Here is a 15,252-nt window from a genome sequence, read left to right as displayed (position 1 = left end):
AGAAAAGACCTGGCTTTATTTATAATACAATTGCAAAAATTCAGGCCAGGAAATAAACCAATTTGCCGACAAATTTTTGTTCAGTGAACTCATTTTGATTCAGCGCTTGTTTAAATGACTGCGCATTTTTCTTCAAGCTGTTGTTCAGCAAAAGTGTTTTGTTTTGTTTTCACGCCGACAGAGTATCTTCTACGAAGTTATCAAACAATCTGGGGTAAGTTTTAATTCATTAAGGTATAATGAGCCAAATTAGTATAATACAATTTGCCATAGGTAAGGAAAAGGTGGAGAAGGATAAGTTGAGCTGGGTCAAGCTGACTTGAGCTAAAATGACTTGTGATCATAGAAATTTAGGAAGATAAAAATTATTAAAAGTTTAAAGGCGTCAGAAAAGCTGTGCAATCGATGTTTCATCAATATTCCATCAATATGACTCAAGTTCCATCAATAACTAATGCAAAACTGATGTGCATACTTTTAGCAAAATAAAATTATGATTTCCGACGGGCATCCCTTATATGTATCAAAGACACTGAGACAAAAGTGGGGTACCTTCCTGAACGGCAACGCAACTTCAACCGGGGTGACATAAAATGCAGTTTAAAAATGAAGGAAAAAGTGGGGGAGTATTTGGGGGGTAAATTGTTTAAGCAGCAACGTGTTGCCCCTCTTCTGCAGATGACCTTCTGTTGCGATACCATTGCTTCAGTTTGTCCCATTTCGTTTCCAGTGGCTCTCGGAAGGGTTTCACAATAGCGACCAGAATTATTGAATTGATGAAGAAGAAAAAACTCTGGAAATATGTCATTGCTGCTGAAGAAAGTTCTATTTTTTCATAAACCAGTTGTTCTGGAGTTCCCATAACAATAATGCTTGACTGAATGTGTTTACGCTCGTAAATCGTCATCGCCAACTGCACGATACAACTCGGAAACACGAAGATTAAGAACGCCAGAGACATCAGTCCGAACGCTTTAGCCAACATCAGTTTGGTTTCCTCCAGCTTCCTGTTGGCAACTCTCTTCGTGGACAGAAGCTCTTTTACAACAAAGAAGTAGAAAATGCCACAAATGATAGGCGTACCTACTTTGAGTCCAAATTCAAGTATTTTTGACCAGTCAATGCCGTACTTTTTGTAGTAGCACTCGTCGCAGTCCGCAAGTATCGCCCACGTTCCTACTTTCTAAACGGTTAAATATCAGTATTTAGACAACCGCGTATTCAGACTCGTCAGTATTTAGACAAATACTGTTTCAGCCAATCAGAATCGAGACAAAGAAGAAATTAATAAATAATTATTATTTATTTTGGATTATTTATGTCTTTTCTCTATTCTGATTGGTTCGTACAGTATTTGTCTAAATACTGACGAGCATGAATACGCGGTTGTCTAAATACAGGCTGCACTCCTTTCTAAACGCAGCAAAAAATTTAAATTGAAGAATATTTGTTAACTTCACTGAACTTAATGCTCAAGTTTAATCTGTGGGCTTATTTTTGTTAGACGACCCGAAATGATAGACGACCCGAAATTTTTGTTAGACACTTTGGCGAAAAGTTGTCTCATAAGCCTAAAATCTGATGGGTCAAAAAAAGTGTCTAAAAACTAAATATGAAGTATTATGTTTCAAATTTTCGAAAAATAACAAAAATGCAAATAATTATGTTTATTTACTATGAAAAAAACTGATTTGCGTTTTTTCGTGGCGCTGGGAAAATTAAGCTAAGCGCTAGTTTTATTCCGTTTACAAGTTTCGGTTATTAACTTCAATCATGTCATTCGGTTAACTATTTAAGTTCAAATCAAAGCCTTGACCATCGGCAAACTCATTTTGGTTTAAATCTAAATCGTTTTTCGCAACGGGCATTGCTCAGAAGTTGCAAAATACTTTGACCTGATTATTTTTTAATACAGGCTTGAAGTGTAGGGGGTTGTAAATATTCGGTTACAAGACGCGTGGTTATAATTTTGAGATCCTAAAATTCAAGGGCGAAATCAAAAATGTTCAAGAATATTTAAACGAACCTTTCCTATAAAGTACAAACAAAGGTAGTCAGTAAATTTCAAACTGATGAAAATTTCATGACCAAAACATTTTTCAGAACACTTTGGCGAATTTGGAACTTATAATATTGAAAATTCGGTCTAAAATAATTTTAAAAAAATTGCAAAACTCACGTTTCAGAAGCGAACAATAAATACGTCAACCATTTCAATTCTAAGTTATTTCTCACGCAACAACTGTTTTGGCCCAAGGACAACCACAGCATGGTAGGCTGGTACTAGCCAACATTATTTTCAATGGTTATCGAACTGTAGGTTTAGGGTATTGCTTCTCTAGGTCCGTTCACACACTCTAACTTAACGGCACCGTAAAGTGGTCCACTGGGCAATGAATTCAGCGGGGCGATCGAGATTCACTGCTATCCACAATCCCGAAAGGGTTAAATTGGTGTCAAGTGTTCCGTACTGTTTTCAGTTACTTACCCATTAAGTGTACTGCTCTTCGGGCTCGACATAATCACAAAAATTTCGAATTGTAATTGATCTGAGATAATATAATTCCAAAAACAGAACGCTATAAGTGGCCAGAATGACATCTAATAATCTAAACAAAAGAATGAGTCCACTATTTATCAGCAAAATTTCCTAATTACTATTTAACTCCTGGCTGACCTAACTATATGATTTTCTGTCTCTACAGAATTCCAACTGAACAATTAAACGCAGTAATTCTAAACAACTGCTCAGTTCGACCTGCTAAAACTAATAGTGTTTCTACGGATTACTAATCCCTTGGAGTACTTTAACTGATCTCTCTAACTTCTCAATTTCTCTTTCTCCAACTCTGAGAGCCAACTATCTCGCTAACTTCGTCATCCCTGTTTTCTCTTTTTAACTGCGAGCCAACAAGACTCTAACTCAGTATCAATTGTTCGGCCTAAGGGGTTAGGCTGCTTGTTAATCTCTATAATGTTTGTCTGTTTGAGTTTTGTGATGTCGTCCCTGCAAGTCCTGACATTTACTTTAGAAAACCTTTCAAAAATTCTGAACTGAATTACTTATCTGATGACACTAGTCCTCAGTACCAAGTTCATTATAGGTATATTTAACTAGGCTCTGCATACATTAATTCGAGTTTCACCTCTAAACCGAGCTATATTTGATAAAGCAATCTCCCAGGGTTTTTTAAATTTTCCCATTAACGTTCCGACCTCCCGGCGTATAGAAAGACACTTTTTATGGATCGATAACTCGCTCCAAGCATCTGAATTTCTAATCTAAACTCTGAAACGCAAAAATCTTTTGATCTTTTTTATTTTTCATCATCTATCCCATCTTTGTCACGTCAGTCGTTTTCCGTTTGTTTTTTTTTCTTTCTTTCTTTCACAGATGTTTCCCGCTAGCTTTCCAACTCAAAATCCTGGTTTGAATATACTAGATTTGTTGTTTGTGACGGTCGGCTTTTTTAAAGGTCTTTTTGTTCGCCTGCGTTTCTGACTCCTCAAGTACGTCCTGCTTCGTGTTACCGTTCTTGTGACTTTTTGTTTTTTCTCCAATTAGGCCTTTTTCGAGTTTTTTGAATTTGCTTTCAATTTCTAAGGATTTTTTAACTCCAAATTGATTAAGGGGGAGAAAACAAGCGCTTTTCAGGATATTAATTTGAGAATTAATTTACAAGGTCAATAACAGCATTCAAATGCAATCCCACATAAAAATTGTGACACATAATTTTATGAGCGCGTTTGTTTGAAATGCATACATTATAGAGAAATAATTTTCAAATTTAATATGCGGCTAGGGGGAAATTCTACGGATGGTTACTAAGGTGAGGGGAAAGATTGTACGGTTGAGCCCCAAGTTAAGCAGTCCCCAAATTGCTAGCGATGTTTCTTCATTCAGTGAATAATTGTTCCGACTTTCGTAACGAAAGCAACGGAATATTTACGCTCTGTTGGTTTTTTTTCTTGAGACAAATTGCGACTTTTCAACTACCCATTTTTGACGGAATTTTTTATTTGAATCAAAAAATATTGTTACCTTGAGCTTGAATTTGAGAAGATATTTCACCTGTGGTCATTTCTCGTACAGTTATGACAATTTAAACATTGCCATTTTGGCCAATTTGGGACAAATTACGCGCGATATAATTCGCGCGTGTGGGAGGATGATTTTCTCAAAAATCTAAATTAAAATTTTTTTTTTTTACGTTATTTTTTTGATTCGACTTTCGAAACAAAACGGAATATATAAGCTCGGTGTAGTTTTTCTTGTTGAGTCAGTTCTAACCAATCGAAAAAACATGACCAAAACATTTTTCAGAACACCTTGGCGAACTTGGACCTTATAATCTTGAAAATTCGGTCTAAAATAATTTTTAAAAAATTGCAAAACGCACGTTTCAGAAGCATATAATAAATACGTCAACCATCTCAATTCTAAGTTATTTCTCACACAAAAATTGTTTTGGCTTAATGACAGCCACAGCATGGCAGGCTGGTACTAGCCAACAATATTTTCAAAGGTGATCGAACTGTATGTTTAGGGCATTGCTTCTCTAGGTCCTTTCACACACTCTAACTTAACGGCACTTTAAAGTGGTCCCCTAGACAATAAATTCAGCGGGGCGATCGAGATTCGTTGCTATCCACAATCCCAAAAGGCTTAAATTGGTGTCAAGTAATCTGTACTGTGTTCTGTTACTTACCCATTTAGTGTACTGCTCTTTGGGCTCGACATTATCGCAAGAATTTCTAATCGTAATTGATCTCAGATAATATAATTCCAAAAACAGAATGCTATAAGTGGCCAGAATGATATCTTACAATCTAAACAAAGGAAAGAGTCCACTATTTATCAGCAAAATTTCCTAATTACTATTCAACTCCTGGCTAACCTAACTATATGATTTTCTGTCTCTACAGAATTCCAACTGAAGAGTTACATGCAGTAATTCCAAACAACTGCTCAATTCGATCTGCTAAAATTAATAGTGTCTCTACGGATTACTAATCCCTTGGGGTACTTTAACTGATCTCTCTAATTTCTCAATTTCTTTTTCTCCAACTCTGAGAGCCAACTACCTCACTAACTTCGCCATCCCTGTTTTCTCTTATTAACTGCGAGCGAACAAAACTTTTACTCAGAATCAATTATTAGGCCTAGGGGTTAGGCTGCTTGTTAATCTCTATAATGTTTGTCTGTTTGAGTTTAGTTATGGCTATAGTTATGTCGTCCCTGCAAGTGCTGACTTTTACTTTAGTAAACCTTTCGAAAGTTCTGAACTGAATTATTCATCTGATGACACTAGTCCTCAGTACCAAGTTCATTATAGGTATATTTAACTAGGCTGTGCAAACATTAATTCGAGTTTCACCTCTAAACCGAGCTATATTTGATAAAGCAATCTCCCAGGGTTTTTTAGGTTTTTCCATTAACGTTCCGACCTCCCGAGATATAGAAAGTCACTTTTTTTTGGATCGATAATTCGCTCCAAGCATCTGAATTTCTAATCTATACTCTACTCAAATTCCGACCTTCTAGCTATCAGAGGAAGGTAATTCGCTTTCGCTTATTGGGGGGTCAAAACAAGTCAAAAAGTCACCTGCAAATTGAGTGAATATCCCACCCATTCATGTTATTTAGGAGACCTAATTCCATGATATGCTTCTATTACTGCCAGTTTCCTCTGAGACTACTTCTCTTTAGTCTGATTGAGTTTCTATTATTAGCTCATTTGCCAAGCTTTGTTGAAACCAATGTTTTCCAAGTCCACTTTAATTAATTCCTTACCTCAATGTTTTTATGTATAAGCTACATGCCTTTCAGGTTCTGCTTCTTTTCACAAGAGATAGTTTTCTTCCCAATTATAAGTAGAGGGACCGATTCTCGTTCCCAAGGGTTGTGGCTTGAGTTTGCTATGCGATTCTGGTCCTAAACGTCCAAATGTATTTTAAAAGTCCCTCCTAGGTCACCCGGGGTCACTCCTTTATATTCAAGTTCAGAATTTCATAGTAATTTTGCCTATCAATTTTCATCCATATACCATTAACACTTTTTGGGATAACATAATGGGACAACTCCCACTAAGCTATCCCCTTTCTAAGTTCCATTATCCCTTTTCCCGGGAGACAGCTCTTACAACGAAAGGTGCCGTCGAAGGGGTTTCACTCAGCAGGTATTTTTTGTCGGGTCGGGTTCCATTAACTATTGCCGCCATAATTTCAATTATCCCTCGCTCATCAATTTGCGTAAATTTTCCAATCTGTTCTAACGGATGTTTTCCCAAAAGATAATAACTTCCGTTCTACACGTCCAGTTGGTCTCAGATTATAAAAAACGATGAACCTGGTCATTACCTATCATATGCCAAAGATTTGCCTCCCTGCGTTCAGTGGGAGCCGAGAAACGACATCCAGAATTCAAGGGTGGGGACTACTTTTTAGGGCATTTGTCAGCGCTGTTTATCCGAAACTTCTTATCTCCTGTTATTCTTAGGTTGCATTTGTTTTTGAATAGCGCCATCCATAAAGATGATTGGCCTCAAATATTTCGGAATCCGTTCTCTGTGATGGTGGGGGCTGCTATAGTTTTTTATACCTAGTGTTAATAAATAGCAAACAAAGTTTTTTATATATTTACGGGAAGCTGTCATCTCCTAGTGGACTGACTTCGTACATGTGTCCGATTGGTGATATAAAGGTAATCTATATAGGTTGAAATTTTTGGAATCTTGGTATTTTTTCACAGGGGGTACCAAAAGTATTTTTATCCCTGATCTTAATATGTGGGCAACAAGTGGATTTTTCGAGATCGCCGGGAAATTGACTTTTCTGACTTATAGGAGGCTGTGCAGGATGATGACTCAAAATTTGTCAAAATCGATCTCTGGGTTGGCGGGGGTCACTCTTTGTAGCCGATCTTAAAACCTGGAGTTTTGTTGATTTTTCCGAGATTTCAGGAAATTGTTGCCTCATAGTGGACCAACCTGCTGCAGGACCTTATTAGTGCTAGGTAGGTACCTGTGAGGGTCTATGATGTTTCTACACGCATATAAAGACCTAATTTGCCGTTTTCGAAAATTATCGATGATGACTTTAAAATCTGAACTTGTTTAAATTTGATTGTTCCGATTCGTTCACCTTAGGCTAAAAATCGCTCTGTTACGATTGGTTCACCATAGGCTAATAATAAACTCGACCTTTAAATTATCGTAGCGTACAGTTCTAAGCCTCCTCTATAAATGCAAGGTAATACTATTTAAGACAAATTTGCATTTAGTCGAATTTACAGTAGAATCACCTATTCTCAAGGAACAAAGGCAGATGAACGTCACTAAAAAGGGTAAAAATACAAACTTAAGACCAACTGGATCGTTCTAATGAATTGTATGAATATATGAAACTTCCCTTTTCACAAAAAAATCAAAAATTTGATACAGAAAATTTTATTGTGTTTCAAATGAATTTCAGTTTTCAAAACTTTTTTAGTGCTGAGCTTACATACCAACGCCTTTGCTGGGTACAGTTTTATGCAGCTGAAACGCAAAAATTTTTTGATCTTTTTTTTTTATTTTTCATCACCTATCCCATCTTTGTCACGTCAGTCGTTTTCCGATTGTTTTTTTTCTTTCATAGATGTTTCCCGCTAGCTTTCCAAATCAAAATCCTGGTTTGAAAATACTAGATTTGTTGTTTGTGACGGTCGGCGTTTTTGAAGGTCTTTTTGTTCGCCTGCGTTTCTGAACTCCTCAAGTACGTCCTGCTTCGTGTTACCGTTCTTGTGATTTTTTTGTTTTTTCTCCAATTAGGCCTTTTTCGAGTTTTTGAGTTATTCAAATGCAATCCCACATAAAAATTTTGACACCTAATTTTATGAGCGCGTTTGTTCGAAATGCATACATTATAGAGAATTAACTTTCAAATTTAATATGCGGCTAGGGGGAAATTCTACGTATGGTTACTAAGGTGAGGGGGGAGATTGTACGGTTGAGCCCCAAGTTAAGCAGTCCCCAAACTGCTAGCGATGCTTCTTCATTCAGTGAATAATTGTTCCGACTTTCGTAACGAAAGCAACGGAATATTTACGCTCTGTTGGTTTTTTTTCTTGAGACAAATTGCGACTTTTCAACTACCCATTTTTGACGGAATTTTTCTATATGAATCAAACGATATTGTTACCCTGAGCTTAAATTTGAAAAGATATTTCACCTGTGGTCATTTCTCGTACAGTTATGGAAGTTTAATTTTGCTATTTTGGCCAGTTTGGGACAATTAACGCGCGATATAGTTCGCGCTATTAATGCGCAAGCGGAGATTCAGTGCCTCTTAGAAATCGTTCCAAATTGGTTAGAAAACGCTTATTTGCCATAATCGATTTTTTTTATCACTGTGAAATTTATCACTTTGTTCTATATTTGGCGTGTGGGGTGATATAATTTTCTCAAAAATCTAAATTAAAAAAAAACATTTTTATTACATTAATTTTTTGATTCGATTTTCGAAAAAAAAACGGAATATATAAGCTCGGTGTGGTTTTTTTAGTCAATTTTAGCCAATCGAAATAATAGTTTTCGACAAAAAATTTTTGATGCCCCATTGAAGATATCAACTTCCTGAGTTCAAATCTAAAAAGATAATTTACCTCAGATTATTTTTTGGAAAGTTCTGGGGGTTTCAAAATTGCCAAATTGGCCATGTTCTGGACTAATTTATGTGCGCTTTGGAGAACTTCTTCATATTGCTGATAGCGTAACGCGAATTGTTTATGCGTGGCGAATTATCCCGCACAACAAAAGCGTTCCAGTTTGAATTGAGGCTAGCTAATCGGGTCGTATTTATTTTGTACGACTCAACACTTTGATATTGTCCAAAATTTAAAATTTTTCAATATTTCTGTTTCACAAAAGAGGTGGTATTCACAAGTACCAAAATGATAAATCAGTCCCATTTGTACCAATTTTAAAAAATCAATCGCGTTTGTATCAAAAATATTCAATTGCCCGAAGACTACTAAGCCGACTATTCTAAGCTCTTGGCTTAAAGTCGCCGATGGGCGCGCTACGTGCGCGTCGCCGCTTTGCGGCGACAACCCTCTCTAATTTTCGAACAGAATCCTACCCTCTGTTGGCAAGCTTGCAACACGTCGGCGCGACTGCGGCGGTCACTGTTCTGCTGCTTAGTTTTCTTCTGTTTGAACAGTAGAAAATTAATGTAATATTTCGTTGGCTCACATTTCGACCAATCAGAAAACGATTTGAATAATTTTGGTACAAATGGGACCAATTTTTCATTTTGGTGCTAATGAACCTTGGTAAAAATGGGAATTCACACCCAAAAACTATTCGATTTGAACTAAGCGATAGTCGGAACATTCAGGGATTTGCCCTGATATACGAGCAGTTTTGTTTTCATGTTATTACTGCTTTATAATATAGACCTTAAAAGGCAGTCGGAACATTTAGGGCTTCGACCTGATGCGAGCAGTCTTGTTTTTCTTATGGCTGCTTTCAAACCTTGAAAGAAAAGCAAAGCAAAATTGGCCGCCGCCTTGGAGGCGAAACTGTCCACCAAGTCCCTAAGCCGTTTTTAACTGGCGTTACACACTAATCGATTGCTTCTATACACTTCGAAAATCTTAAATTTAGCTTACGCTCGCTACCTTTGCCATAGTTTGTTTAAACGCCGTTTGACATTCCGACGATCAAAAAAATTCTTTATCTTACTAAAAAGGGGTTTGAAGGGGCTGATATCAGGGCTGGTAAGTAATTATGCAAGCTGTTGTTAATATCCTTGAAAGAATCGACTTCTGAAAGTCTTTTTAAAGATTTTAGCTTGTCGATTGGCTCTGCTTTTCTAACCAGCGTTGAGGTGCCCGACAGTGTGATCCGATGAGCCAGACATTCGCATTCGATTTTGCGAATTTGATTTTGATAAATTGAACAACCTATTTTTCTCTCGAAATTAGTTAGGATTTTCTCGACCATCGCGATATGCTTCACATTGGAACCTGATCTAAACTACATTTTATGATTGGATAAATTAGATATTTTACCAATGTAAAGTATTTAATATAAACCAATCATGATCCATCTGACTAACAATCCACTTATTTGTAAGTGCTGAAATTACTTGTAATTTCAGCACCAGAGAGATTTGAATTTAACTTAGAAGTTAGTTGAACTCTCCCGAGTACTTCAGCAGCCGCAATAAACCAGTATACCCTAGATCTATTGAGCCTAGCAGAGACTAGTTAAACAACCTGAGACTAGATAGTATAAGAGTAAGATTAGGATCGGTATTAGACTAAGAAGTTGCACGAATCTATCCGGCCGAAAATAAGATAGCGTGACGAGCAGACGGTGTACCCTATCCGAAATTACTCTATGATGTATACACTTCGGTCCTAACTCATCTGGTGCGACCATAAGTCTCGAACAAGACCTTAATAGCTTAGAATTAACCAATAATAGATTAGAATTTAGACAAAACATTTACAAAATGTTATACGACAATAATTTAATCGAAATGTCTCTACGACTCAATAGATCAGAGCCAATATTCCGAACGATAACAGAACTACCCGGAATTGGAAGAAGACCTCGAACCAGAGACGACATACGACAAAGCAGAAACTTACCATATAGTTATATGATAGTTCGGCAAAAGCCAGAACAAACTTTTGTATTTAGAATACTACTAGCAATGAATTTAGATTTTCATTTGCAAACATAAAATTTTGAAGTCAATCTTCAAAATCATTTCAGGCGCTAAACAAAATTATTAATATACAATAACGATTGATAAAAAGATCTCAGATCGTTTTCCTAAATTCTGCAGTAATATACAAAACATGTTTGAAAAATATTTATTGAAAATCAAAATAAAAATTAGTAGCATGACAATAAATGGTTAGTAATTATAAATCATCCTGTTGTTCCAGCTTCATCACCTAAACATAACAGCATTCATAAGCTCACTAATATCATAAAAATACTAAATCTTTTCCTTACACAAATTTAAATCATTTTAAAACTTAAATTCACTTAATTTTAAAATCAGATCATCAAGGCTTATCCTTGGATCTTAAATCATTTTCTATATAATTAAATTTAAAACTTGATCATCAAGGCCTATCCTTGGATCAAAAAGAACAACTTTGTTCTCCCCCACCCACTTAACTAGTGTCTAACGACCTCAAACGTCGATTCACTATCCAACCCTTTCTAAAAACCCAGGACTAATAGAAATTTTTGAACAAAACTAATCATTCAAATTAGGATAAACAGTGAAGAACTTCGGTTATTCATCCTTCACTTGATCCCCCCTCTTACCAGACCCAGGATAAATCTTAGACTTAGTAAGTTTAAAATAGTATCTAACGAACTACTCGCGTTCTAATTATACCTGAACCTTGTGGATCGATTTACTATTCTCCAACCCTGAACACAATCACTACCCTTAAGTAAGATTAAGTAAGTTAACACCTTAGCTTATACTAGCCACGAGAAAGTATAAAATCATTCTTCGGAATCGATATACTTTTCTCCCCAACCCTGAACAAATAGACCCAGGTTAGGCTAACAAAAAAATCGTAAGGACTAACAGTTTAAACAAATAGAAATCATTTAACAACCTTTTGCACCCGTCATCCTAAACATTATGTCATTTAAAAACCTAGGAAATAAACAAACAATCGTTTTACACAATTGTGAAATAGATAACAAAAAATACGACCTTGTAATCACACCTCATACACAAACAGTTGGATATATTCGAACAAAACGACAAACACTAAAGAGAAAAATAATAACTAAACAAAGACAAATTACACGAAAAAGATTTTCCAAAAACCGCAACGCATTTTCAGAATCAGAAACCAACAGTTTAGACGAACTTTATAAACTAAAAGAATCAATAGATAAAAATTGCCCAATTCACGATCAATTATATTTCTCTGACTCAGAAACAACTTCAAATTCATCAAAAAGAGGAAAAAGAAGAATAAAAAAGCAGTATAAACACAAACCAGTACATTTATACAATTGGAATCAACCAATTAGACACATTGATAATTACATATTAACAGTCATCAAACGAAAAAATGAGCTCAACACACACCCCAGGTGAAGAAAGTCCAGATGATGATGATATCTTCCCCTTTATAGTAGATGCAACCACTGATAGAGGACAGCATATATTTTGCAAAAATTTACTCTTAAATTTGTTTGAACCCGGAATCAGTCCATGTAAAACAGAGTTCCCAGATGTAAAAATCAAAAGACAAATTATCGATCACTATCTAAAAGATATATGTAACCTAACGCAACAATACGGAATCTACTCCATAGAATTCAGCTCACCAAATCAGAATCACAATAAATATATAATTCAAACAGACGACCTTGATTTAGAATTTTCAAAAGTATTCTCGGAATATATAAAAAGCATCCAATATCATAACTCACAAAGAGCAAACTCCATATTCACCAATGAAGTTTTTGCAATAATATATAGTTATATCTCGATATTAGAAAACGAAATCCCAATCACAAATGTTTCACCGACAGAAACATCTAAACACATAAGAGTACGACATGAAATCACACTACTCTCTAGTTTTCTAAATATAATTAAAGAAAATTTCACGAAAGATGAAGTTTCACAACATACAAAACACGACTTACAAAAGATTTTGGCATGGTTCATAATAGATTATTTCACACATAATATTGATTTAATTTCACAAGCAAGAAAAAATTTTAGACCCCAAAACTCAAACGATGATACTTCCATCACAGAACAATCAGACTATGTTTGGTACCCCGAATGGTCTCATCCCGTATTCATAAACTTCCCACAATCAATCTCAAGCCAAGCAATAAGTACGATATCTTATATAAGAGATTATGTAAGAGTAATACCATTAACCATTGATGCAACACCATTAAACTATAATATATTTTTACCCGATATGCAAAATAATAGTTTAAACTCTACAGTCATACACAATGAAAACCTCAATGGAACTAGGAATCTTACTCAACAAGATATCCAGACACCATCACACTTCATAAATGAAGAAATCGTACACACAACAACTACACAACAAAGTATTTCACCAATACGACCAAACAAATCCTTCACAAACACAGGTAACCTTACAATCAACCGTTAAACCTTCGGTTGCCCCAAAATATTCACACATGGATTACCAAACATACAGACCCATGACAATACCGCCAAAAACACGCAAAACGATCACTAGAAACAATTTTGCAGACCATAATTATAATTACACACATCCATCAAAAACAAATTATCAACCACGAAAAAATTTTAGTAATTATACAAGATCTCGAAACTGGGATAACTGAATGGCACCACCTAATTCAGTAAATTTCCAAACAAATTTACATCCTCCACAGGATCGTAGTGAAAACTATCCATTTTTTCAACAAAATAAAAATAAAAAACAAACATCTTATCAAATGGATTACTTATCCTCAGATGATGATTTCTTACAACCAGATATATTTGCACCCTATAATCAAGAATATCGTGGACAAGGAGTACAGAAACCACATACAAATCATAGAATTTTTTCTCCACAACCAATAGATACACAAAATCAACAACCAATTAAGCAGCAAAACCCAATTAATACACAATCTTTTCAACCAATTCAACAACAAAACCCAATGATTGCAAACTCCTACCAACCAACACAAATGCAAAATGAAATACCACTCCCATATTATCTTCAACAACACGAAATAACAAGAAATCAACTTTCAAATTTTTCTCAAATGCCAAATGCAGCAGAATCATTACAAATGACAATGAATCCATACCTTATGGGTGGATCATCAATAACATCAAATAAACCTTTAATGGTATTCACAGGAACAGACCCTGAATATTCTGTAGAAGACTATTTAAATGCAGTAACAGCAAATTTAATTTTAAATATAGGACCCGAACCAATTAATACGCCACTACATCAAAACTGGATACATCGACGCACAGCGTTGATACAAACAACTTTAGACGGCGCAGCCCAAAAATGGTTTTCAGTATTGCCTATAGAAATAAAATCAAATTGGAAAAGGTTTACACAAGAATTTTCAAAAATGTTTGACTCCGAAAGAAACAAACAACAACAAAGAGTTTTATGTAATGAAATTCGCAGATTACCAAACGAAACCATCAAGCAATTAGCAGTACGAATCGAAACACTAGTTCGAAAAGCATATTCATTAAATACACACGACTATAAAAACACAAAGATGACAGAAATCTTAATGATGACCTTAACACCGCAATTAAGAAAAATAGCAATAAAAAAGAGAGCATCCCATCCTTCTTCAATTCGAGAACCCGATTTAGATTTTCGAAAACTAGTAGACAAACTAGAACAAGCAGAAATCACAATGAAACTCGAAGAAACGGAAAATCTGAAATTACAATACGTTAACAGAATTGAAACAGCTTCCACAAATATAAACAATATACAGGAATCAGATACAGACCTCGTTGAAAAAATCACTGAAATACTCAATATTTACGAAAAACACCCAAACTTTAAAGGCAAACCATCTTTCAAAAAATGGTGTAATTATTGCCGACGATACGGACATAGTATTTCTGAATGTAGACAAAAACAGCGAGACAATCAAAATAAACCTCAAAAATATAAAGAACCAAATAAATCATTCTATCAATACATGAAAAAAGATCAAAATCTACCGAACAAAACTGTGTACAGCAACAACAGTTCAGGAAAACCACTCCCGAACAATACAAATTATACAAGAAATCAATCACCATATAACTCAAGTTATAGAGGAAGATCACCAGAACGAAGAAATACGCAAAATTCATCACAAAATCACTACAATAGACCAAATAGTCGAAATAACTACTCCAGATCAAATTCAAATACAACACGATTTGTTTCTAGATCTAATTCCCAATCAAGAAATAATTACTATCCAAACAATCAATCACGAAATTCATCATACAATAGGAATAGAAACTACTCCAATAATCGGAATAGAAGTTATTCAAACAACCGAAACCAGAATTACCCGAACAATCGATCAAGGAATAACTCATATAATAGATCGAACTATAACAGACCGAACAATAATTACCAGAACAGATCACGAAATAATTCACAAAATCGACATTCAAGTTATAATAATCGTTATAGAAATTATTCCCAATCACCACACAGGAATAATAACCATT

General features: G+C 35.3%; 1 protein-coding gene across 2 annotated transcripts in view; it reads right to left on the bottom strand.

Annotated features, from left to right (window-relative positions):
* Positions 1-224: 224 nt before the first annotated feature.
* Positions 225-15,252, bottom strand: part of LOC134842582 (uncharacterized) — a 57,054-nt gene continuing 42,026 nt past the window's right edge. For both annotated transcript variants that reach the window (XM_063858989.1, XM_063858990.1), the window contains one exon: positions 225-1,183. In XM_063858989.1, the coding sequence (XP_063715059.1) occupies positions 647-1,183 (537 nt within the window). In that variant the 3' untranslated portion in view covers positions 225-646. The remainder of the gene's footprint in view (positions 1,184-15,252) is intronic.

Source organism: Symsagittifera roscoffensis, chromosome 3, assembly GCF_963678635.1.
Source record: "Symsagittifera roscoffensis chromosome 3, txSymRosc1.1, whole genome shotgun sequence".
Classification (NCBI taxonomy): Eukaryota; Metazoa; Xenacoelomorpha; order Acoela; family Convolutidae; genus Symsagittifera; species Symsagittifera roscoffensis.
The sequence above is the reverse complement of the archived record's forward strand: the minus strand, read 5'-3'. Positions and strand labels throughout refer to the sequence as shown.